General features: G+C 43.0%; 2 protein-coding genes across 5 annotated transcripts; one reads left to right on the plus strand and one right to left on the minus strand.

Moving 5' to 3' along the window:
* On the plus strand, positions 1-15,869 carry ZNF140 (zinc finger protein 140). Its single transcript, XM_066371284.1, has 6 exons — positions 1-527; positions 2,934-3,060; positions 4,341-4,436; positions 9,840-13,257; positions 14,077-15,731; positions 15,779-15,869. Exons 1-4 carry the CDS (start codon positions 519-521, stop codon positions 10,997-10,999), a joined length of 1,392 nt encoding a protein of 463 aa, XP_066227381.1. The 5' UTR covers positions 1-518; the 3' UTR covers positions 11,000-13,257; positions 14,077-15,731; positions 15,779-15,869.
* A 2,542-nt stretch (positions 15,870-18,411) lies between these two features.
* ZNF891 (zinc finger protein 891) lies at positions 18,412-24,850 on the minus strand. Of its 4 annotated transcripts, none has more exons than XM_066371279.1 (3): positions 24,697-24,849; positions 22,470-22,506; positions 18,412-20,546 (listed from the first exon to the last, which is right to left on the minus strand). In XM_066371279.1, exon 3 carries the CDS (start codon positions 20,429-20,431, stop codon positions 18,800-18,802), a length of 1,632 nt encoding a protein of 543 aa, XP_066227376.1. In that variant the 5' UTR covers positions 20,432-20,546; positions 22,470-22,506; positions 24,697-24,849; the 3' UTR covers positions 18,412-18,799. The 4 variants fall into 4 exon arrangements, with proteins under 4 accessions (XP_066227376.1, XP_066227378.1, XP_066227377.1 ...); XM_066371281.1 differs by lacking the exon at positions 24,697-24,849 and adding an exon at positions 24,331-24,431; XM_066371280.1 differs by lacking the exon at positions 22,470-22,506 and having other exon boundaries at positions 24,697-24,850.
* Between the last annotated feature and the right edge of the window lie 4 nt (positions 24,851-24,854).

A 24,854-nucleotide genomic window follows, 5' to 3' on the forward strand; every position in this document is an offset into this window, starting at 1 on the left:
TGAGGCCGTGGTGGATCCTGGGAAGTGCAGTTGCCCGGAGCTTGTGGCCTGGTTCAGGGGTCCGTGCCCTGAGGCTCGGAGACGGTCAGTGTGCGTTCCCGGAAGCAGCGGGGCGAGTCTGGGCTTCTTGTGCCGGAGGGAGGGAAAGCGTCCCAACCGTTCACGCCGGGAACCCCGTCCGCTGGCCTGTGACAACGACCGTCCGCAGCTTGGAGCCCTTTGCTTATTCTGCCAAAAATCTCAGAGGGAGCGCACGGTCCTGTGACCCAGTTACAGGAGAAGGTGCTAGTGGTGCAGGGCCGGCTGGACTCGTGGCAGGAACGACGTTCTCTCAGGCGCCTGGGCCTCCTTGCTTCGTGGCTCCGTGAGCCGAGCCGAGCCGAGGGCGGGTGTTTGTGGAGCGACGGAAACCCCCAGCGGGGGAGCCCGTTTCTCGGGCGGCCCGTGGCCCTGCGCGTTCAGGGCGTCTTTCTCTCCCGTTCTGCACTGTCCTGTGCGCCTCTGCCCTCTAGGCAGCCATGTCTCAGGTAAGCCGGTGTTTCCTTTATTTTTCCTAGATGAAGCTGTGGCTTTCAGTTTTTAGAGACTTCCTGCTCTGCAGAACCTCAGGACCCAGCGTCGCTCCTCTTCTTCAGGCACTAACTAGTACATGGGATGGTACATGGGATGTGTACATTGGATGGTGCATGGGATTGTGTAAAAGGGTTGACAGGAAGCTATTCCGGTGTGAGTGGGGTTTCTGACCTGGCAGGTTTGTTTTCGGGTTAGAAGATAGGGATCCAGCTGTTCTGGTGCCGCCTTTCTCCCTGTATTCGAATGACAAGTGCTTTACTTTATGTCTCTTGCTACAGCTGCTCTTCATTCATGTATTCATCATATTTTTATTGAGCATCTACTTTTAGGTTGCTGTGTCTGGTCTCAGAGGGTGATGATCCCTGAACTATCAGCACCAGCATCATTAGAAATGTGTGTTCATGGGTCCTACTCTCAACCTTCTAAACCAGAAACTGGGTGTCGGGTTTAGCTGTCTGTGTTCTAACAGCCCTTTCAAGTGTTTCTAATCTCTAATGCATGACCCATTCTAGGTCTTGGGGATGCAAAAGTGAGCCAAACAAAATCTCTGAAACGCACAGAACTCCTTGTTAAGACTGGACATTAAGTTTATTTAGCAAGAAGCACTGATTATTTTTGTTCTCCTTGTGGCTAAGTGCCTGTTTCTCAGAGAGAGATAAAGGCCAACCATTCCAATTTGGTCCCTTTCTTTTTAGTTCCACTTCTGAATCCTACATTTTGTCATACCTGTCTCCAAATTTAGAGCTCTCCTAGTCCAAGTGCCATCTGTGTTGCAAATCCCACTGCTGATTCTAGGAAACAGCTTCTTTCTCTACAATTTTCATCACTTAAACAACTTTTTAAATTATAAATATAGATTTGTCATACATTTGGGGCTGTTAATAGTTTGGGACTATTTAAAATTCCTTTTGACTAAGTTAAGTTCATCACTCAAATGGTGCAAAACGAGGGGCTTATTATTCCCTCTGAGTGAAGAATCCGTAGGTTTCATCATGGGAGGTATTTACCCTCCTTCCTGGGGAGTTTCTCTATACTGTACTTGTTCTGTGAAGTCACTAATATTGCTTCTAAGTTTCACAGCTGTTTCTTTAAGAATGGGGACAAGTGTGATAAACTTAAGAGTGCATGCCTCATTTCAAGGGTGTTACTGCTATCTGCTAGAGTCAGTTGTTACCAAGAAATTCTTACAAAAGCATGTTAAAGTAGGCTGGTGTTAAAGATGATATCTAGTACCTATAAAACACAAAGGAATTATCTTCGCTATTTGTAATGTGTTATAAGACCTTAAAATTTTCTACAACCAAAGCCAGAAATTCATGTTGTTCACATGTATCGTTTTTTTGTTTTGTTTTTTTGTATCCTTCCGAAGCTGGAAACGGGGAGAGACAGACAGACGCCCGCATGCGCCCAACCGGGATCCACCCGGCACGCCCACCAGGGGACGCTCTGCCCACCAGGGGGCGATGCTCTGCCCCTCCCGGGCGTCGTCCTGCCGCGACCAGAGCCACTCTAGCGCCTGGGGCAGAGGCCAAGGAGCCATCCCCAGCGCCCGGGCCATCCCCTCTCCAATGGAGCCCCGGCGGGAGGGGAAGAGAGAGACAGAGAGGAAGGAGGGGTGGGGTGGGGGGGTGGAGAAGCAAATGGGCACCTCTCCTATGTGCCCTGGCCGGGAATCGAACCTGGGTCCCCCGCACTCCAGGCCGACGCTCCACCGCTGAGCCAACCGGCCAAGGCCCACATGTATCGTTTTTTACATTTCATAAAATTATAAATTTTTTCTGGACAAATCACATCATGTGATCATATTTGTCCCTTTCACCATTTCATAGCAAAACAAAACAACTCGACTTTTAAGTCACACTCTCGGTAACCATTTAGAATTCTAAAAACTCCCATTGCCATTATTTATTTATTTATTTATTTTACAGAGACAGAGTGAGTCAGAGAGAGGGATAGACAGGGACAGACAGACAGGAACGGAGAGAGATGAGAAGCATCAATCATTAGTTTTTCATTGCGCGTTGCAACACCTTAGTTGTTCATTGATTGCTTTCTCATATGTGCCTTGACTGCGGGCCTTCAGCAGACCGAGTAACCCCTTGCTGGAGCCAGAGACCTTGGGTTCAAGCTGGTGGGCTTTTGCTCAAACCAGATGAGCTCAAGTTGGCAACCTCGGGGTCTTGAACCCGGGTCCTCTGCATCCCAGTCCGACGTTCTATCCACTGCACCACTGCCTGGTCAGGCCCATTGCTGTTATTGATACACGCTGTCCTCCCTCCCCAGTGGGACTCGTTCACACCTTGGTCAAGTCCTCGGGGAGCATTGGTCTTTGTTGTGCACTTTCCTGTATGTCATTTCAGGGGTCTGTGACCTTCAGGGATGTGGCCATAGACTTCTCCCAGGAGGAGTGGGAATGGCTACAGCCTGCTCAAAGAGACTTGTATAGACATGTCATGCTGGAGAACTATGCCCACCTGGTCTCACTGGGTAAGTGTTTCCCTTTATCTCCCCTCATTTAGAATTTGAAATTTAGTGTGGCTGTTGTGAATCTTCATTATCTGGCTGAATAGTCCCAAGAGAAGTTTTGTTTTGTTTTTTAATTTTTTTAGTGAAAGAGAGAGAAACAGAGACAGACACAAAAGGATGGATAGAGATGATGAGAAGCATCAACTCATAGTTGTGGCACTTTAGTTGTTCATTGATTGCTTCTCATATGTGCCCTGACCTGGGGTCTGGTCCCAAGCTCAAACTAGCGACTCTGTGTTCAAGCTGGTGACCTTGGGGTTCAATCCTGGGACCTCAGCATTCCAGGTCACCACTTTATTCACTGTGCCACCACTGGTCAGGCTTAGGGGTTCTTTTTGTTTTTTTGTTTATTTGTTTTTAATTATTTTATTTATTGATATTACAGAGAAAAGAGAGAGGTAGGGGGAATAAGAAGTATCAACTCATAGTTATTTCACTTTAGTAGTTCATTGATTGCTTGTATTTGCCCTGACTGGGCAAGCCCAGGGTTTTGAAACCAGTGACTTCAGTGTTCTAGGTTGATACTTCATCAATATTTTTTTTTTTTTTTGTATTTTTCCTAAGTAAGGGCAGGGGTGTGGGGGGGACACAGACTCCAGCATGTGCCCAACTGGGGTCCACCCGGCATGCCCACCAGGGGGCGATGTTCTGCCCATCTGGGGCGTTGCTCTGCTGCAATTGGAGCCATTCTAGCGCCTGAGGGGAGGCCATGGAGCCATCCTCAGTGCCCGGGCCAACTTTGCTCCAATGGAGCCTTGGCTCCGGGAGGAGAAGAGAGAGACAGAGAGGAAGGAGAGGGGGAGGGGTGGAGCAGATGGGCACTTTTCCTGTGTGCCCTGACTGGGAATCGAACCTGACACTCCACCTCTGAGCCAACCGGCCAGGGCCAGCTTATATTAGTTTTTAAGATGGGGATTATAATTGCACCTAATTTTTAGACACTTTTCATACTTAGAGCTGGCATTTCTTTTTTTAATTTTTTTTTAAAATTTAATATTTATTTTAGAGATAGAGCAAGGGGGAGAGAGAGAGAGAGAGAGAGATCAGTTGTTTTCCCACATGATTATGCAGTTATTTGTTGATTCTTGTATGTGCTCTGATGGGATTGAATCTGCAACCTTGGCATAAATGGACGATACTCGAACCAACTGAGCTACCGTGGCATGATATATTTTTTAATGGTTCCTCTTTTCTGAGGATTCAAGAACTGATTTTGAACTTATTTCATTTTCTGCAATCAGGTCTTAACATTTCTAAGCCAGATGTAGTTTCCTTATTGGAGCAAGGGAAAGAGCCCTGGCTGGAGAAAGGAGGTGTGAGAACAGATTTCTTTTCAGGTGAGTAAGACAGAAAGCGGTGGGGAAGTTTTTTTTTAAAAAATAACAGCCCAACTAGTCAATGAGAAAGCAATACTTTTGTATATGTTGCTTGTTAAGTTTTCCTTAAAGACACCAGAGATAGAGTCTATGACGTCTTCCTCACAACTCTATAAGGGACCACTTTACATGCAGTTACCAGTCTGCCTTCAATTCTCACCTTAGCCTTTCCTCCACTTGCTCAGAGATACATGTGTCCTCTCCCTTCTTGCTTAGCTCTTCTGGTCTCTGAATTTTGTTTCTTTTTGATTTATCCTCCCTTTCTTAAAATTGGCATGTTTCTATTGCCTAAATTGAGTTATATATATTTATACTGATGCTCTACTTAACCATCTTTCAAAGATTAATTCATTTCTTTTAAATTAATTGATGGGTTTATTTATTTATTTTCAGAGACAGAGAGAGAGTCAGATAGAGGGACAGACAGACAGGAACGGAGAGAGATGAGAAGCATCAATCATCAGTTTTTCGTTGCGAGACCTTAGTTATTCATTGATTGCTTTCTCATGTGCCTTGACTGTGGGCCTTCAACAGACAGAGTAACCCCTTGCTTGAGCCAGCAACCTTGAGTCCAAGCTGGTGAGCTTTTTGCTCAAACCAGATGAGCCCACGCTCAAGCTGGCGACCTCGGGGTCTCGAACCTGGGTCCTCTGCATCCCAGTCCGACGCTCTATCCACTGTGCCACTGCCTGGTCAGGCAATTAATGGGTTTATTAATTCACTCATATATTCTTTTTTTTTTTAGAGACAGAGAGAGGGACAGACAGGAAGGGAGATAAGAAGCATCAATTCTTTGTTGCGGCACCTTAGTTGTTCATTAATTGCTTTCTCACATGTGCTTTGACAAGGGGCTCCAGCCGAGCCAGTGACCCCTTGCTCGAGCCAGCAAACCCTTGCTCAAGCCAGCAATCTGGGGCTTCTAGCCAGCGATCATGGGGTCATGTCTGTGATCCCATGCTCAAGCCAGTGACCCCACATTCAAGCTGGATGCACATTTTGATGTACCTGCATCCCAGGCTAACACTATCCATTGTGCCACTGCCTGGTCAGGCACTAGTATATTCTCTTAACATTATTTATTGAATATTAATCTTTTTTATGTATGTATTATTGATTTGATAGAGGAAGATGAGAGAGAGAGAGAGGAGAGAAATAGTGATCTGTTCCTGTATGTGTCCTGACCAGGGATCAAATATGTTGAATGTTAATCTTTTTTTTTTTTGACAATTTATTTATTTTTTTACATTTTATTTATTCATCTTTTTAGAGAGAGGAGACACAGAGAGAGAAAGAGACAGAGAGAGGAAAGAGATAGAAAGAACAGAGGGAGGAGCAGGAAGCATCAACTCCCATATGTGCCTTGACCAGGCAAGCCTGGGGTTTCGAATCGGCGACCTCAGCGTTCCAGGTCAACGCTTTTACCCACTGCGCCACCACAGGTCAAGCTTGAATGTTAATCTTAAGACTTTCTCATGTAATTCTGAGAGTAGAAGGCACGTAAGAGTGGGATAACCATCGAGGAGGTTATGACCTAGTGAGATGAAATGGGTCTGTAAATTACTTTGTTAAAGATCCTCAGATTGGCATTTCAGTAGTGAGAACAAAAGAATTTCCAGTTGGTGTTTTAGGCGTGGATAATTTGGATAGAGATAGTACTAATAGAAACATAAAAGACATTGGTTTTGGAGAAAAGGTGATGAATTAGTTTTAGAAAGGTGAGTGGTGGTGGTTCACACCACATGCAAGAGGACATAGAGGAGGGTGTAGAAGAAAGGACTGATGGCATGAGGTGGACTGCATGGAGGATACCTTCATTTAAGTGTGAGCTGAAGAGAAATATCCACATCTAAATGTTTTAAAATAATAAAATAGGTAGAATTATGTACAAGGAAGTGAGATAAAGGGCAAACATGGAAAAATTGCCTGAACTGTAATATAGCTCTTGTAATTTTGTGTGTTTCTTCTATTAACTCTTATGGAAGGTGATATACACACACACAAATCATAAGACACTCATGTAACCACCACTTGAGTCAGTAAACAGAACACTGCCAAGTTCTTAAGAGCTTTGTGTGTGCTTCTGGCAGAGGTTTCCTGTGGTCTTTCTAGGACTGGATCTGCTAGGTCAGAGGACAGTGGATCTCTTCCACATCATGAGATAATGCTAAAATGTTTTCTAAAGGGCTTTCACTGACTGACACTTCACATAGTAAGAGTGCCTTTTGGCCCTGGCCGGTTGGCTCAGTGGCAGAGCGTCGGCCTGGCGTGTGGAAGTCCCGGGTTCGATTCCCAGCCAGGGCACACAGGAGGGGCACCCATCTGCTTCTCCACCCCTCCTCCTCTCCTTCCTCTCTGTCTCTCTCTTCCCCTCCCACAGCCGGGGCTCCATTGGAGCAAAAGATGGCCTGGGCACTGGGGATGGCTCCTTGGCCTCTGCCCCAGGCGCTAGAGTGGCTCTGGTCGTGACAGAGCGACGCCCCGGATGGGCAGAGCATCGCCCCCTGGTGGGTGTGCCGGGTGGATCCTGGTCAGGCGCCTGTGGCAGTCTGTCTGACTGCCTCCCCATTTCCAGCTTCAGAAAAATACAAAAAAAAAAAAAAAAAAAGAGAGCTTTTTTTTTTTTAAAAGAGTGCCTTTTGATAGGAACAGTGAATGTTGTATTTCAACAATTCACTGTGTTGACTTATAAAGATTTCTGTTCCAATCTCACTGATGCAACATCTGAGCAAAATCTTTGATAATTTTTAATTTTTTAATTACAGTTGACATTTCAATACTGTATTAGTTTCAGCTGTATAATGCAGTGGTTCAATATCTACATGACTTACAAAGTGATCACCCCAGTAAATCTAGTACGCATCTGACACCATACATATTTATAACATTACTGACTTTATTCTTTTTTTTTTTTTTTTTTTTGTATTTTTCTGAAGTTGGAAACGGGGAGGCAGTCAGACAGACTCCCGCATGCACCTGACCACGATCTACCCTGCACGCCCACCAGGGGGTGACGCGCTGCCCATCCGGGGCGTAGCTCTGTTGCAACCAGAGCCATTCTAGTGCCTGAGGCAGAGGCCATAGAGCCATCCTCAGCGTCTGGGGCCAACTTTGCTCCAATGGAGCCTTGGCTGCGGGAGGGGAAGAGAGAGACAGAGAGGAAGGAGAGGGGGAGGGGTGGAGAAGCAGATAGGCGCCCCTCCTGTGTGCCCTGGCCGGGAATGGAACCCGGGACTCCCACACGCCAGGCCGACGCTCTACCACTGAGCCAACCGGCCAGGGCCAAGTTTTATTTTTTTAATGGCTCAGATTTCCCAGTATACAAGGTGGGGCAAAAGTAGGTTTACAGTTGTGAGTACATGAAACACAAAGTTTATTCTTGAACTTTTTTTATTGTAATTACTTTATTTATTTATTTATTTTTTTGATGGTGGATCTTTCTGTTTATTGGTGTCTCACCGAGACAGGCAAACCACAAGAGAAGACAAGGGAAAAGCAGAAAACCAGCTTTTCCCATGTAGGAGAGGAATCAGAGAGGCCCCTGCAATGGTGATAACAGGAACTGAGAGATCTACTTTATTTATTGATGTGTGAGAGAGAGACAGTGAAACATTGATTTATTCCACTTATTTATGCATTCATTGGTTGATTTTTGTATGTGGCCTGACCTGGGATCAAATCCACAACCTTGTCATAGTGTGACGACACTCTAACCAACTGAGCTACTCAGTCAAGACAAAAATATATATTTTTAAATTTTATTTATTTTTTTTACAGAGACAGAGAGTGAGTCAGAGAGAGGGATAGACAGGGACAGACAGACAGTAACAGAGAGAGATGAGAAGCATCAATCATTAGTTTTTCACTGCGCATTGCAACACCTTAGTTGTTCATTGATTGCTTTCTCACATGTGCCTTGACCGCGGGCCTTCAGTAGGCTGAGCAACCCCTTGCTGGAGCCAGCAACCTTGGGTCCAAGCTGGTGAGCCTCGCTCAAACCAGATGAGCCCACACTCAAGCTGGCGACCTCGGGGTCTCGAACCTGGGTCCTTCCGCATCCCAGTCCGACGCTCTATCCACTGTGCCACCACTAGGTCAGGCATAAAAATATATATTTTTTAAAACCTTTATATTATTATAAAAATCTGTGGTGTCCCCCACACCACACCCCTCATGGCAAAGTGATAAAGTCTCTTTTTAAAATTTAGCCTGGAGAAAATCGGGGCCTAAGTTTGTCTATCAAAAGCATATGATAGGCCCTGGCCGGTTGGCTCAGCGGTAGAGCGTCGGCCTGGCGTGCGGGGGACCCAGGTTCGATTCCCGGCCAGGGCACATAGGAGAAGCGCCCATTTGCTTCTCCACCCCCACCCCCTCCTTCCTCTCTATCTCTCTCTTCCCCTCCCGCAGCCAAGACTCCTTTGGAGCAAAGATGGCCTGGGCGCTGGGGATGGCTCCTTGGCCTCTGCCCCAGGCGCTAGAGTGGCTCTGGTAGCGGCAGAGCGTCGCCCCTGGTGGGCGTGCCGGGTGGATCCCGGTCGGGCGCATGCGGGAGTCTGTCTGACTGTCTCTCCCCGTTTCTAGCTTCAGAAAAATACAAAAAAAAAAAAAAAAAAAAAAAAAAGCATATGATAGAAAGGCTGTTAGACCAAAGTTGAGCTTCATATAGTTTGGAAAGTAGAGTTAGAGTAAGCATCATAGAGAATGGTTTTCAGAGAAACTTTTTTTTTTTTTAAAGACTATTCCATTTTTAGAGAGGAGAGAGAGAGAGAGAGAGAGAAAGAGAGAGGAGGAGGAGCAGGAAGCATCAACTCCCATATGTGCCTTGACCAGGCAAGCCCAGGGTTTTGAACCGGCAACTTCAGAATTCCAGGATGATGCTTTATCCCATTGCGCCACCACAGGTCAGGCCAGAGAAACTTTTTATTAATTTATTTAGAATAAGTTACTGTGAGATGTTCCAAAGGCACTGGGTGGGTAGTCTCATATGTTTGTGGGACCTGAGGAGAACCTGCAGTTTCTTGGTATTATGCTATTTATGCAATTTTCATTTTCAAGTCATCTGGCAACAAATAAATCGAGGTGAGGAAGACCAATAACCTATCCTTCTCATTTATTTCTATTCATAGTTCCTTTTTCCCTAACTTTCAGGTACTTATATTTAATCTTTCTCCCTATTCACCTAAATCTATCCTCTGCTATCTTCTGAATTTCTGGGCAGAATGCTGAGATTTCAGAGTCACATATGAAAGCAATAAGATAAGGTGTTTTTTTTTCTTCATTTTAATTCTCTCATTAAAAAATTAAGAATAGCTTGTATTTTATTCAATATACAAAATAAGAAACACTGCTTTATTTTTTCATTTTCAGAGTCAAATGGTGATATCAGAGAGTTTTTTCCAAAAAATGTCATATACAGAGATGACTCATCCCAATATCTGATAAAGGAAACGAGTTGGAGCCAAGGCCCTGAACATTCCAGTTTTAAAGGAGGCTGGAAATGTGAGGATGTTACTAAAATGCTACAAAGAAGTCAGGGATGTATCAGGCAAGTGACAGTCTCTCACCAAGAAGCCCTGTCTCAACATAGTATCAGTGCCGTGGAGAGGCCCTATGGGTGCCATGAATGTGGAAAAACTTTCAGTAGGCGCTTTTCCCTTGTATTACATCAGAGAACTCACACTGGAGAGAAACCATATGTATGTAAGGAATGTGGAAAAACCTTTAGTCAGATCTCAAACCTTGTGAAACATCAGATGATACATACTGGAAATAAACCACATGAGTGTAAGGACTGTAGTAAAACATTCAGTTACCTTTCGTTTCTCATTGAACACCAGAGAACACATACAGGGGAGAAACCCTATGAATGTACTGAATGTGGAAAGGCCTTTAGCCGTGCCTCGAACCTCACTCGACATCAGAGAATTCACATGGGAAAGAAACAGTATATATGTAGGAAATGTGGGAAAGCCTTCAGCAGTGGCTCAGAACTCATTCGTCATCAGATTACACACACTGGAGAAAAGCCGTATGAATGCATTGAATGTGGGAAGGCTTTTCGCCGTTCTTCACATCTCACTCGACACCAGAGCATCCATACTGCCAAAACCCCCTATGAATGTAAGGAGTGTCAGAAAGCCTTCCGTTGCCACTCATTTCTTATTAAACATCAGAGAATTCATGCTGGAGAAAAGCTCTACGAATGTGACGAATGTGGTAAAGTTTTCACATGGCATGCATCCCTTATACAACATATGAAAATTCACACTGGAGAAAAACCCTATGCATGTACTGAATGTGACAAAACCTTTAGTCGGAGTTTTTCCCTCATTCTACATCAGATAACTCATACTGGGGAGAAGCCCTATGTGTGTAAGATATGCAATAAATCCTTCAGCTGGAGCTCAAACCTTGCTAAACATCAGAGGACACACACTCTAGAGAACCCCTATGAATATGAAAATTCATTTAATTACCAGTCATTCCTTGATGAACACCAGGGAATTCACACTGTTGAAAAAACCTAAAACTATGGATTTAAAAATAAAATAGTTAATGCCTTCCTTTGACTTCAGAGCCTTATGTGAATGTGTTGGGATGTGAAGATACCTACTTGGAGAAAAACTCCAGGAATATGTGGGGAAGTATTTAAACCTGATCTTCTCTTTGTGATATCTGAAAATGCAGTCACGCAGTATAGAGAAGACTTCATCTGGTAGGCTTCCCTTATTCTCCATTTATATATTCCTACCTGGAGAGGGGTGCAAGACCAATGCAAGTGAGAAAGCTTTTAATTAGAGATGAGCTATCATTGTACGTTTCTCAGCTCAACCACAAAAGAATGCATGGGTAAGGGTGCACTTTTTCTTGGACGTCAAAAAACATAATGAAGCGAAGTCATACATACAAGCACAGTGATTTCGTAATGCCTTCATGTGCCATGCAATTGTTATTAAATTTTAAAGTACTCTTACGGAGGTAAAGCAATCCTATAAATAACTGATTATAGGTTTACTTTTTGCAATATTTTAAACCTATAGAATTATACTGGGGAAAAACTATCAGTGTAATGGGTGTGGGAAAATCTTAAGAGTTCTGAGAAGTCATACTGGAGGGAATCAGTGGGATTTTTTTTTTTTTTACAGAGGGAATGTTTGTTTTGGTCTTTTTTAAGGAAGCAAAGTAAAAAAAAGAGCTAAAAATAAATCTTACAATTTATAGTTAATCTGCTACCTGATGAGTTTTTTCCCCCACAGCATGTGATTCTGAAAATGTGAATATCACAATATTCACATTAACAAGAGTAGGGTGCTTTTCTGAATACATTATACAATCATAGAAACATTAAGTGTCTTATGGTTTTAACTGCGATAGAGTTTGGATTTAAGGTTATGTTAACATGTTTATCCTTGAATCTGACTAGCTATATATTACTCAACCAGAAGTAAATGTAAATAAGGTATATTACAGGAAGTTTTCCTCTTTTGTTGCACTTACAGTGAAAACATTTATTTTGTAAGCCCATACTTGTCAAAATAAATCATATCATGTTCACTTTCCATGTACATCTTGCCCATTTTTCAATATCCAAGTAAAGCTTTAGCTTATCTTTGAAGCAACTGACTGCCTCTTTTAAGAACTTTGCTCACATCTAGTGTGTGTAAAATGCAATTTAGGACTTGAGTAAGTGCCTTTTATTTATTTTTTTCATGTATATGAATTTCATAAAATGAGAGGCTCACATATTTTTTTCCCCTTTAGTGTAACAGCAGAACACATAGCTGCTTCTCAGTCATTACTTTTCTAGAATTACCCACTGCCTCAAACTGTAGCAAAGCAATTCTCTTGTAGAGATCCTCCCTTTTCTATAGTGTGGCCAGTATTGTTATTTTTCCCTAGCATCGTGTGAGTGTGTGTGTGTGTGTGTTAAACATGAATGAATCTCATTAAAGAGTTTTTAACATTCAGGGAAGTGGCCAGAAACAACATCCCTCAGGAGGAATGGGGCTGACTGGACCCTGTCCAAAATAATTTATACGGGTATGTAATGATGGAGAATATGGAAACCTTGTCAGAGGAGGTTACCATTACTCCAAAATCAGAATCTGAATTTAGGTATCTTTGCCCTTTCCATGGAAATATTAGGTAGGGGTGGGCTCTAAATTGACTGGCTGAATTCCTATTCTGTGTTCTTGAGGAAATGATTGAAAATGGGTAATACTGGGCCTGACCAGGTGGTGGCACAGTGGATAGAGTGTCGGACTGGATGCAGAGGACCCAGGTTCGAGACCCCGAGGTCGCCAGCTTGAGCGCAGGCTCATCTGGTTTGAGCAAAGCTCACCAGCTTGGACCTAAGGTCACTGGCTCGAGCAAGGGGTTACTCAGTCTGCTGTGGTCCCCGGGTCAAGGCACATATGAGAAAACAATGAACAACTAAGGTGTTGCAAGGAAAAACTAATGATTGATGCTTCTCATCTCTCTCTGTTCCTGTCTGTCTGTCCCTATCTGTCCCTCTCTCTGACTCTCTGTCTCTGTAAAAGAAAAAAAAAAAAAGGATAATACTGGCAAGTGATGCATTTTCCTCCTGCTCTTATTCTTGTAATAGTGTTTCCTTCCTTTACTAAGAGATTGATTGGGTCTGGAGCTGTGAAAAACTATAATATTTTGAAGTATCTATTTTTTCTCTTGTGAGCAGGAACTTTCTATTTCTAAACCAAATACGATCTTCTTATTGGAGCAAGGGAAAGAGTGATGGATAAAAAAGTGACAAGAGGCCTATGATCAGGTAAGTAAAGGGCAATCAGGACAGGTTGTTCAGCTCACAGCTATATTACCTGAATCATTTTATCAAAAATAAGAACTTTCTGCTTGGCTTGTGGTGGCACAGTGGGTGGAGCGTGGACCTGAAATGCGGAGGTCACTGGTTTGAGACCCCAAGCTTGCTCGGTCAAGGCACATGTGAGAAGCAACTGCGAGTTGATGCTTCCTGCTCCTCCCCCCCTCTTCCCACCTTTCTCTCTTGCTTCCTCTCTCTAAAATAAAAAAGTAGAATTTTTAAAAAAGAATACGAAGAACTTTTGCCTTGGTTGAACAGTTCGTTTGGTTAGAGCTGTCCTGAAGCACAGAGGTTACTGGTTTGATCCCCAGTCAGGGCACATATAAGAACAAATTGATGTTCCTGTCACTCTCTCTTTCTCCCCTCCCTTCTCTTTATCTCCCTCCCTTGTTCCCTTCCCCATCCTCTCTAAAATCAATCAGAGCTTCCCTCCCTTCATGCAGCATCATTCCAAACTGCATAATTCATCCAAAAAGTCCTCTACTTGTGGTAAGATGTCAGAAAATAAGACCTATTTTTACTTAAATGAAAATACAGACAATTCCTAGATTTTACAATTAGATGTAAAAATGCTCTTGCCACTGAACAAAGAAAATGAATAGTTTGTGGATGTTTTGCTTTATACAGTATGCTTCATTTGTCATTGCAAGATGTTGGCAAGGTTCATAGTTGCTTTCTTTCACTTAATTTTAAAAGCACATTTGTTACCTTTTTCCATATATATATATATATATATATATATATATATTTATTTTTTTTTTTCTGAAGTTGGAAACGGGGAGGCAGTCAGACAGACTCCTGCATGCGCCCGACCAGGATCCACCCAGCATGCCCACCAGGGGGCGTTGCTTTGCTGCAACCAGAGCCATTCTAGCGCCTGAGGCAGAGGCCACAGAGCCATCCTCAGCACCAGGGCCAACTTCGCTCCAGTGAAGCCCTGGCTGTGGGAGGGGAAGAGAGAGACAGAGAGGAAGGAGAGGGGGAGGGGTGGAGAAGCAGATGGGCGCTTCTCCTTTGTGCCCTGGCCGGGAATTGAACCTGGGACTCCTGCATGCCAGGCCAACACTCTACCACTGAGCCAAGCAGGGCTCATATATATATATTTATTAAGTGAGAGGTGGGAAGGCAGAGAGACAGACTCCCTCATGTGCCCTGATTGGGATCCACCAGCAAGCACCCAACCTGGAGATGCTCTGCCTATCGGGGGCCACTGTTCTGTTGCTCAGCAATTGAGCTATTTAAGCACCTGTGAGGCTATGGGGTCATCCTCAGCACCTGGGGCCAACTTTGCTTGAACCATTAGAGCCATGGTTGCAGAAGGAAAAGAGAGAGAGATGGGGGGGGGGCTGATGGTCACTTCTCCTATGTGCCCTGACCAGGAATTAAACCTGGGACTTTCACATGCCAGGCCCACGCTCTATCACTGAGCCAACTGGCCAGGGCCCATCCTTCCATATTTTTTAAAGATAATGTAACCTGGAGCCCTTCTGGTTCTTTTAAATATAGTGTCTAACATAATTATGTAATTGTAATTAAAAATCACAATAAATACATCACACATATCTCTACATTCATAATTACATTTCAAAAAATTTATTTCTTGATTTTAGAGATGTGAGAGTTGAAGGGTGGGCAGAGCGGGAAGCATCAACTCATAGTGGTTTCTTCTCGTATGTGCCTTGACCAGGCAATCCTGACCTCAGCTTCCAGGTAACTCCTTTGTCCACTGTGCCAGCACAGGTCAGGCATATAATTACATTTGTGATGGCATTCCATTCCATTTTATGACATACATAATTTTACAAAACCAATAAGCTCTTAAGAATTTTCTAGGTTTTAACTACAGCTTGAAATGGAGATGACTACTATTACTAAAAATGTTTGCCAACATCTTATAAAAGCTCAGAAAAGAAATGTTAGGATATTCTCACTCTGGACACATATTGATTACCTGTCATCTGGAATATTTGTATTAATTATATTTCCATCCATAGCCTAAAGGAGAACACTGCATCCTCAACAATACTGAGTCATTCCGCTCAATATAATGCAAAATGTAAAAGCACACGATCACAGATCATACAAAAGAACCTATATGAGTTTGTGATGGCAGAAGAAAGCAAGGGAGTGGGAGAGTGAGAGAATAATAAACATTAAACTACAGTTCTCTTAACAGTCTTAGTTTCTGTATGCTTGTAATGGTGGAATATCTTGCTATGTCAAATGCGACTCTAATGCTTAGAAAAAATAGTTTGATTTTGTGTTATTTTTGCCTTATACAATCACTTAAAACCCAGCCCTTATTTTAAGTTAAGCCACCATTGAAATACTAAGTAAAAAAGTTTATTGAGCCAGACCAGGTGGTGGCGCAGTGGATAGAGCGTCGGACTGAGATGCAGAAGACCCAGGTTCGAGACCCCAAGGTCGCCAGCTTGAGCGAGGGCTCATCTGTTTTGAGCAAAAAAAAAAGCTCACCAGCTTGAGCCCAAGGTCGCTGGCCCCAGCAAGGGGTTACTCGGTCTGCTGAAGGCCCACGGTCAAGGCACGTATGAGAAAGCAATGAACAACTAAGGTATTGCAATGCGCAACAAAAAAATAATTGATGCTTCTCATCTCTCCCCATTCCTGTCTGTCCCTATCTATCCTTCTCTCTGACTCTGTCTCTGTAAAATTAAAAAAAAAAAAAAAAAAAAGTTTATTGAGTCCCTGGCCAGTTTGCTCAGCGGTAGAGCAAGCATCTGCCAGGCGTGTGGAAGTCCCAGGTTAGATTCCCAGCCAGGGCACACAAGAAAAGCGCCCATTTGCTTCTCCCCCCTCCCCTCCCCCCTTTCTTTCTATCCTTCTCTTCCCCTCTGCAGCCAAGGTTCCACTGGAGCAAAGTTGTCCTGGGCAATAAGGACAGCTCCATGGCCTCTGCCTCAGGCACTAGAATGGTTCTGGTTGCAATGGAGCATCGCCCCCTAGTGGGCATGCCGGGTGGATCCCGGTTGGGTGCATGGGTGCATGCAGGAGTCTGTCTCCCCCCCACCCCTCACCTCTCACTTTGGAAAAATACCAAAAAAAAAGTTTATTGAAAAACCTTAAATGTTTAAATGAATTTTTACTATGGGATAAGTACTACGAGTAAAACATTGGATAATGCAGACAAAATTCTCACCTTACCAAAGCTCCTATTTGTGAGGGGAAGATATATAACTAGACAATACTGTGAAAGTGTGAAAAGTTTTGTTAAAGCAGTTATAGGATAATTCATTGTAAAGGATGAATAGGCCAGGTTAAGGTCCAGAGAGTGATGAGATGCAGTAGCAAGGGACATAGTCTGAAAAGAAGCATTTGAGCATGAAAGGTCTTATTAAAAGATTTTATCTTAAAGGAGTGAAAAGCCAGGGGAGGATTTAAAAGTGAAATATAATCAGATTAGTACTTTAGACCGATCAACCTGTGAGCAGTATGAAGAACAGGTGAAAGGAAAGCAAGATAAACAATACTGTTCTCTGCAGTATTGCTTGTTATTAGAAGACTTTGGAGGGAAAATGTATGCAATACATTATGGTAATCCATATAATCAAATATTAACCATCTATTAAGAATGAAATATGAAAAAAAAGAATGAAATGACTACATGTGCTAACAATAAAGGTATGTTAAAAATGATATGGAATGAAAGGTATGATCATTTTTATAAGATGATTATTTGTACGTATACAATATATTCTGACAGAATGCACAGTCATCAGCAATGTTAAAATTTTAAGTCAGTAGAATCTGAGGAGGAAAGACTTTCCCTGTGTGGAATTTTTCTATATGCATCTATTAGTTTCAGTTATAAAACACCAAGAATAGCCCTGGCCTGGTAGCTCAATTGATTAGAGCACTGTCCCCATGTGCCAAGGTTGTAGGTTTGATCCCCGAATAGGGCACATACAAGAGTCAACCAACAAATGAATAAATAAGTAGAACAAGTTGATGTTTCTCCATCTTCTCTCTTGCTCAAAAATAAAAAAATTTAAAAACCAAAAATAATTTTAAAAAATGATAAAAGGATACTGTGGCTGCTACAGAGAAAACATACTGGAACACAGTAAGATTTGAGTCAGGGAAACCAGTCATGAGGCTGTTGCAGTAAAATGCAGTTGAGATGTGCTGGGTGAAATAGCCTGAGTCTGCAGCAGCTGGCCTGCTCAGATTCTGGTAGGCTGAAAGTTGTACATAAATTCCAGTTCCCAACCAAGCTGAGCACCACCTAAGGTAACCTCACATAAGGACCACATTTGTACATCAAACATAAAATATTTAACTTGACATTCCTTGTAGTCTTTTTTTTTTTTCTTTTAAACAAGGTTATGGTATCTCGTACTGTTGCTAAAAAAATCAATAAGCTTATCTTTCCTACGTGAAAAGATGTTCAGATACAACAGTGCAGTGCTGTCACAACCATGTAAAATGTCTTTGAGGAACCAGGATCTTTGTTCTATTCAATCGTTAGGTAATCATTGTCATTCTCATAGTCACAAGATGGCTCTTTCAAGCTCTAGGAATGGAATATTCAAAGGGAGAAGCATGGGGAAGGTGGAAAGGCAAAGTGCAGCCTGACCATGCGGTAGTGCATTGGATCAAACATCGGATGGGACACAGAGGACCCAGGTTCAAAACCCTGAGGTCACTGGCTTAAGCATGGGCTCTTGCGGCTAAAGTGTGGACCCTACAATCTTTGGCTTGAGCCCAAAGGTCACTGGCTTGAAGCCCAAGGTCAGTGGCTTGAGCTTACGGTTGCTGGCTTGAGCAAGGCGTCACAGGCTCTGTTGTAGCCCCCCAGTCAAGGCACGTAAGAGAAAGCAATCAGTGAACAACTAAGGTAATTCAATGAAGAACTGATGCTTTTCCTCTCTCCTTCCTGTCTGTCCCTCTCTCTGCCTGTCTCACTAAAAAAAAAGAAAAAGGAAAAAAGGCAAATTGCATAAGGTAAAGAGAATAAAACAGGTCTCTAGTGACACTATTTTTGATTAATCAGGAATGAAGAATATGGCTACATGTGGCTGCAAGGAGGCTGAAGAGTATTGTAACTGAATATATTGGTATTGTGAGCCAAATTAGGGTCATCAGGAGGGAAGAAAGCTTGTTTAATTGGCTAGAGCAACCTCTGCTATAGCAGGCCAGAAAGCAAGAAAAGACCAATAAAGTACTCTGGTCCAGACACTCTAAACATAATGCAGGTAATTTAGTAATCACAAGAGGGTAACTGAAAACCTTACCTCACAGTATTACAAATACATAATTCTAAGTAGCTATGGATCTGAAAGTCATAATTATTAGACATTTAAAGTTTAAATTAACATAGAACAATGTGTTATATAGTTAAAGGAGTGTTTAGAAGACTATATATAGCCTTAAGTGCTTAGTTTAGGAAACAAAGACTGAAATAGTGAACTTGCAGTACACCTTAAAACAAAGAAAAAGGTAATTCCATATTCCAAAAAAGTAATTCCAAAGGTTACAGGGAATCTTTCCTAATATGAATTCTCTTGTGTATAATAAGTGAAGAACTCTGACTGAAGGCTTTTCCACACTGATTGCATCCATAGGGTTTCTCTCCAGTGTGAGTTCTGATATGTCTCCTAAGGGAAGAGGAAACACTGAAGGTTTTCCTACATTCCTTACACTCATAGGGCTTCTCTCCAGTGTGAGTTCTCACATGCATTCTAAGGGATGAGAGACCACTAAAAACTTTCCCACAGTCATTGCATTCAAAAAGGTTTTCTCCGGTGTGTATTTTCCTGTGAACTTTAAGGTGAGAGCTTGTGTTGAAGGCTTTTCCACAGTCACTGCATTCATAGAGTTTCTCCCCAGTGTGTATTCTCTTGTGCACTATAAGGTAAGAACTTGTTCCAAAAGACTTTCCACAGTGATTACACTCATAAGGTTTTTCTCCAGTGTGAGTTCTCAAGTGGGTCTTAAGAGATGTTTTTTGACTGAAAGCTTTTCCACACTGATGACATTCATAGGGTTTTTCACCCGTGTGAGTTCTCACATGTCTCCTTAGGGTTGAGGAATCATTGAAGACTTTCCCACATTCTTTACAATCATATTGCTTCTCATTCATGTGACTTCTCTTGTGCAAATTAAGATTAGAAATCCTTTTGAAGGCTTTTCTACACTGATTACATTCATGTTTCTCTCCAGCAGGAGATCGCTCATGTTGCTTAAGGTCAGAATGATGATAAAAAGTTTTTTTATTACATTCATAGGAATTCCCCACCATATGAAAATTGTTATGTAAAGGAAACATATTGTGGTTGAAGTGTATACCATGTTTGGAGCATGTGTGTTCTCTTTGTGCTGTTTGAGTTCTTTCAAGATGCCTTTCAAGAGCTCTGTCATATTCATGACTTTCACAGAGCTTCGCACTCACAGAGCTTTCCTCATTGTTTAGGACTGCATTATGCTTCAAACACTCAATATTTAAGTAACATTTATGGCATTGCTTTCTGGTGGAAACTCTCTTTGAAAAAACAAGTTTTGATCTAAGTTTAGTGTTTTTCTCTAATTCATGACAGTAACAGACTCTCTCCTGGTATGCTATTTTCTTTTGGGTAAATATCATTTGCTTCAAATTACCCTCTGGGACCTTGTGCTGTTTTCTCATCTTATGGCATTCACAGTCCTCTCTTAATGTGGAAGACCAATCATCCGTTGTGAATCTTACCATTTTATCATTAGATGTTTTCTCCCCCCAAATATTCTGCTTAGGAGTTGATTCTTTGGTTTTAATTTGAATCTCCCAGTCTAGATACGTACCTTTGGGAATCCTCTTTTTCATAGTTCTTCTATCTTCTTGACCCAACTGGAATATCACAGAAGGCTTGCATAATTGATATGACACTGAGGTGAGATTTATGTAGTTTTCCAACATCACATCTCTGTACATACTTCTCTGAGAAGAGTCCAGCATCATCCACTCCTCCTGTGTGAAGTCCACAGATACATCTTTAAAAGTCACCAGTCCCTGTAACCAGGTTGCTGGAAATCCAGCCACCACCTTTTCCTCCTCAGTATTTCTCACATAAAAACAGGCAGAGTCCTGTGCAGTCAGGGCCCATCTGGGAGATAGATCAACAGTTGCCATCTTGAGAGTCTGAAAGTAACATCTGCCTTCTCAACAGGGTAGAGAGATCAGGATATTTTTTTTCTTGTTTCTCTGATCCAATCAGGAGAGAAATGCATTTCCCTGAGCATTTTCCCTGTAGGTAAAGAGGCAGGTTCAGTTAAAAGGAGAGGTGGAAACGGCCCCCATTGGAGGCAAGGTTAAAAAAAATTTAAAAAGTATATTCTTTCCCCCTACTTCCCAGCAAGGGTTTACTACCTTAAATCTTTACTAGGATTATAATGACATGCATTATAATCATTGGGTACCTTCTAGAACTGTCATCTTGGTTATTTATACTGGCTTTTCCTGCAGACTACTCAGCCCTGGGTGGAAAGAGCATGCATTATTAAAAGGAAAGCTAAAGCAAACCAGTCAAGAAAAGCATGGTTGTTTAATTAAATTTCAAGCATACTTTGCTAATTTTTAGTTATATTTTTGGAATGGAAAATGTAAGTTTCCTCCTTAAAAGAACTGTTTTATTCTACATATAACCTGGTGTTTACTTCAACAACCTCACATCATATTGATGAATAAGAATGATGATATAGCTGTTACCTTACTTAGGAATTCTACTGAAGTTGTTAAAGGCAGATATATGACTTTGAAACTGATTACCTCCATGTAATCTCTCTCCCCAAAGTCCACATTTCCTTATGATAAATTAGTCTATGTAAAACTTGAATGGGATCAACAAAGAATCATGAACTAAGTCCCAAGCTTTGGAAGGGAGGCTTTAACAATATCAGATTGTACAGTATAGAACTTTCCTGAATAGTTTTTATAATGGCTTTAATATAATAAACAAAACAACACAGTGTGACTACAAAAGACAAATGCTTGGAGAGTAAGGATCACAGCACATAATGTGGTAATTTATTAATATAAATATTTTTACAGTCTTACTTTTTGAAGAGTAGATGATTACTTTCAAATGCAAGCCTTCATCTCAATATTACACTTCTGGAAATGCTGAGGTCGCCGGTTCGAAACCCTGGGCTTGCCTGGTCAAGGCACATACGGGAGTTGATGCTTCCAGCTCCTCCCCCCCTTCTCTCTCTCTGTCTCTCCTCTCTCTCTCTGTCTCTCCCTCTCCTCTCTAAAATGAATAAAAACAAAACAAAACAAATATTACACTTCAGTAGAGTTCAATTTTAATTGTCAAAATTTGCATTTTAATTTAGACAGGTAGGTTCTATGTCCCTAAACCAGAAACATATAACTTTGTTACTTTAGTGTATATCATATAGAAATAGATCTGTCTGAAAGTAATAGGATTATAATCCTGGAAAAAAGTTTCCGGGGCCTGACCAGGTGGTGACCCACTGGATAGAGAGTCGGGACTGGGACACAGAGGACCCAGGTTCACAACCCCAAGGTTGCCATGGCTTGAGCACGGGGTCGCTGGCTTGAGCAAGGGGTCAATCACTCTGCTGTATAGCGCCCCCTGACCCCATCAAGGCACATAGAGAAAGCAATGAACAACTAAGGAGCAGCAATGAATTGAAGCTTCTCATCTCTCTCCCTTCCTGTCTCTCTCTCTGTCACACACATACAAAAAGTTCCCCAGGAAACAGGAGACCCAACACAGAAATGAGATGAAACAATGGATGAGGTAAAGGGAAGCCCCAGTATGCCAGTGTGCTGTAGGCCTAAAGAAAAATGATCAGTCTAGGTCAGTGATTTTCAACCCGTGTGCCCAAAGAATTTTTAAAACATGCAATACCTGACTAATCAGGGGCACTGAACTCTTTTCCTATAGACTGTCCAAAAAACAACAGCCAACATAGCCATCCAGTGTGAACAAGTCAAAATTATACCTTCTTTTTGGAGGGGGGGTCAGATTGGCAAAAAATGTACGTTTTGGTGTGCCACATATTATAATAATTAGTTTATGTGTGCCATGAGATGCAAAAGGTTGGAAATCGCTGGTCTAAATAGGAGGAGGATAGAAGAAGGCTTCTGGGCATATGTGTTCAGGAAAAGAGACAAATGATTAGATTGTAGGTGGGGTTCTTACCTTGAGGGAAAAGGAATCGAAAGGCATTTTGCATAGGCTGCCATAGAGAAAAATTGTTTTAATTATGAGCCTTTTAACATATTAGACTTAAAAATGCATACACACATTTTTTGCAAAGCAAATAAGTTACGGAGAAAGAATTAAGCAATCAAATCAAGAAGTAGAAAAATAGCAACAAAGTAAAATTTTTAAATTGACAGCAGCCTGACCAGTGGTGGCGCAGTGGGTCAAGCACTGATCCAGAATACTGGGGTTGCTGGTTGAAGTCCAGAGGCCACTGGCTCGACTTCAGGGCTCATCAGGGCAGGGGTCACTGGTTTGAGTGGAATCCCCCACACTATCCCAAAGCTCACCAGCTCAAGCCCAAAGGTTGCTGCTTTGAACAAGGAGTAAGTGGCTCAGCTTGAGCCCCCTGGTCAAGGCATGTACAAGAAGCAATCAACTTAAGTGAAAGCAGCTACAAGTTGATGCTTCTCAGCCTCTCTCCCACCCCCTACCCCCAAAAAACTAACAGCAATAGTTAGATAACAAAAAGCCAAAATACAGACAAAACCAATAGATCATGAAAAGTAACCCAAATAATCTTTGAAAAAATTAATGTATATATCTTGCAGGATGAATTAAGAAAAAAAAGAATGGTCCAGATAATTATTGGGCTAAAAACAAACTATAATTAAAGCCTTTAAAAAAATATTCATTTTAGAAAGAGAAAAGGGGAGAGAGAAACATCAATTTGTTCCATCCAGTTCTGCATTCATTGGTTGATTGTTGTGTGTGCCCTGACCAGGGATGTAACCCACAGCCTTGGCTTATCAGAACTATGCTCTAATCAAGTGAGCTACTTTGCAAGGGCAACAGCAGTTACCGTTTTTATTTTTTTAAGAGAGGATAGAGACGTGGAAAGAGTTGAGAAGCATCAATTCCTAGTTGCGTCATTTTAGTTGTTCATTGATTGCTTCTTGTATGTGCCTTGACCAAGGGGCTCAAGCCAGCAACCTTTGGGCTCAAGCCAGTGAGCTTGGGATCATGTTGATAAGCCCATGCTCAAGCTGAATGAGCCCACACTCAAATTTGGGGTTTCCAACCTGGGACCTCAGCATCCCAGGTTGATGCTCTATCAGCTGCACCACCACCAGTCAAGCAACCACAGCAGTGAGTTTTATTTTATTTTATTTATTTTATTTTTTTTTGTATTTTTCTGAAGCTGTAAACGGGGAGAGACAGTCAGACAGACTCCCGCAAGCGCCCAACCGGGATCCACCCGGCACGCCCACCAGGGGCGACGCTCTGCCCCTCCCGGGCGTCGTCCTGCCGACCAGAGCCACTCTAGCGCCTGGGGCAGAAGCCAAGGAGCCATCCCCAGCGCCCGGGCCATCTTTGCTCCAATGGAGCCTTGGCTGCAGGAGGGGAAGAGAGAGACAGAGAGGAAGGAGGGGGTGGGGGTGGAGAAGCAAATGGGCGCTTCTCCTATGTGCCCTGGCCGGAATCGAACCGGTCTCCCGCACGCCAGGCCGCCAGGCCGACGCTCTACCGCTGAGCCAACCGCCCAGGGCCTCTCTATAATGTAATAGTATAATGAACTCTCGTGCCCACCACTATTTTGAAACAGATCTGGAAATGACATTATTTGTATTTCAGAATTTGAGTGATAGGAACCCTTCAAAAATCATAACCAGGACATTATCCCACGTACTAAATTAGCAATAATTCCTTAATATCAAATATGTAAGCAGTTTTATTTTTTTGCTATTTCATGCTTTCAAAATATTTTTTTAGACTCATTCAAGTTCATACAATTTCTCTGTATTGCTCATACAATATCGTCTCTTTAAAGTTTTCCTTAAAAAATTAAATTACGTACCGTGAGGCAGCCTATGTACAGATGAAGGGATTGAAACCTTCAGGAACAGCTCCTGGGGAGGAGTGTTCCCAGGACAGGCCTCCTTGTTCACGGACAGCGACGGCCGCCCCACCCAACCTCCCGCCCGCCCGCAGCTACTGGCGCTGGGAACGCCCTCAGGCGCACACGCGCATCCGGTGCTGCCCCGAGTGGGCCGTCCTGCGACCGCGTTACCCTCGCGCACGCTTCGCGCCTTCTCAGCCCCCGTTTCCCCAGCTGCTTCACGGGCAGGGCCTTCCCTGCTCCCAGGAGAGCTTGCATGGCCGCTCCCCATCTTCCCTCTCACTCGTCGTGTCTCCTCCAAGTCGACGGCTCCATCGCGCTCACCTGTTATCCGGTGCCTGCCTCTCAGCGTCGGAACTACCGCGCCTCGGCGAAAGGGGGCAGGACACCGAGTGGGGCGGCGACGGCGCCTGAAGCTCCACCGCCGCCGAGAGGGAAGCGGAGTTCGTAGTTCTCGCGAGGGCTGGGACTACACTTCCCAG

This window comes from Saccopteryx leptura, chromosome 2, assembly GCF_036850995.1.
Source record: "Saccopteryx leptura isolate mSacLep1 chromosome 2, mSacLep1_pri_phased_curated, whole genome shotgun sequence".
Lineage (NCBI taxonomy): Eukaryota > Metazoa > Chordata > Mammalia > Chiroptera > Emballonuridae > Saccopteryx > Saccopteryx leptura.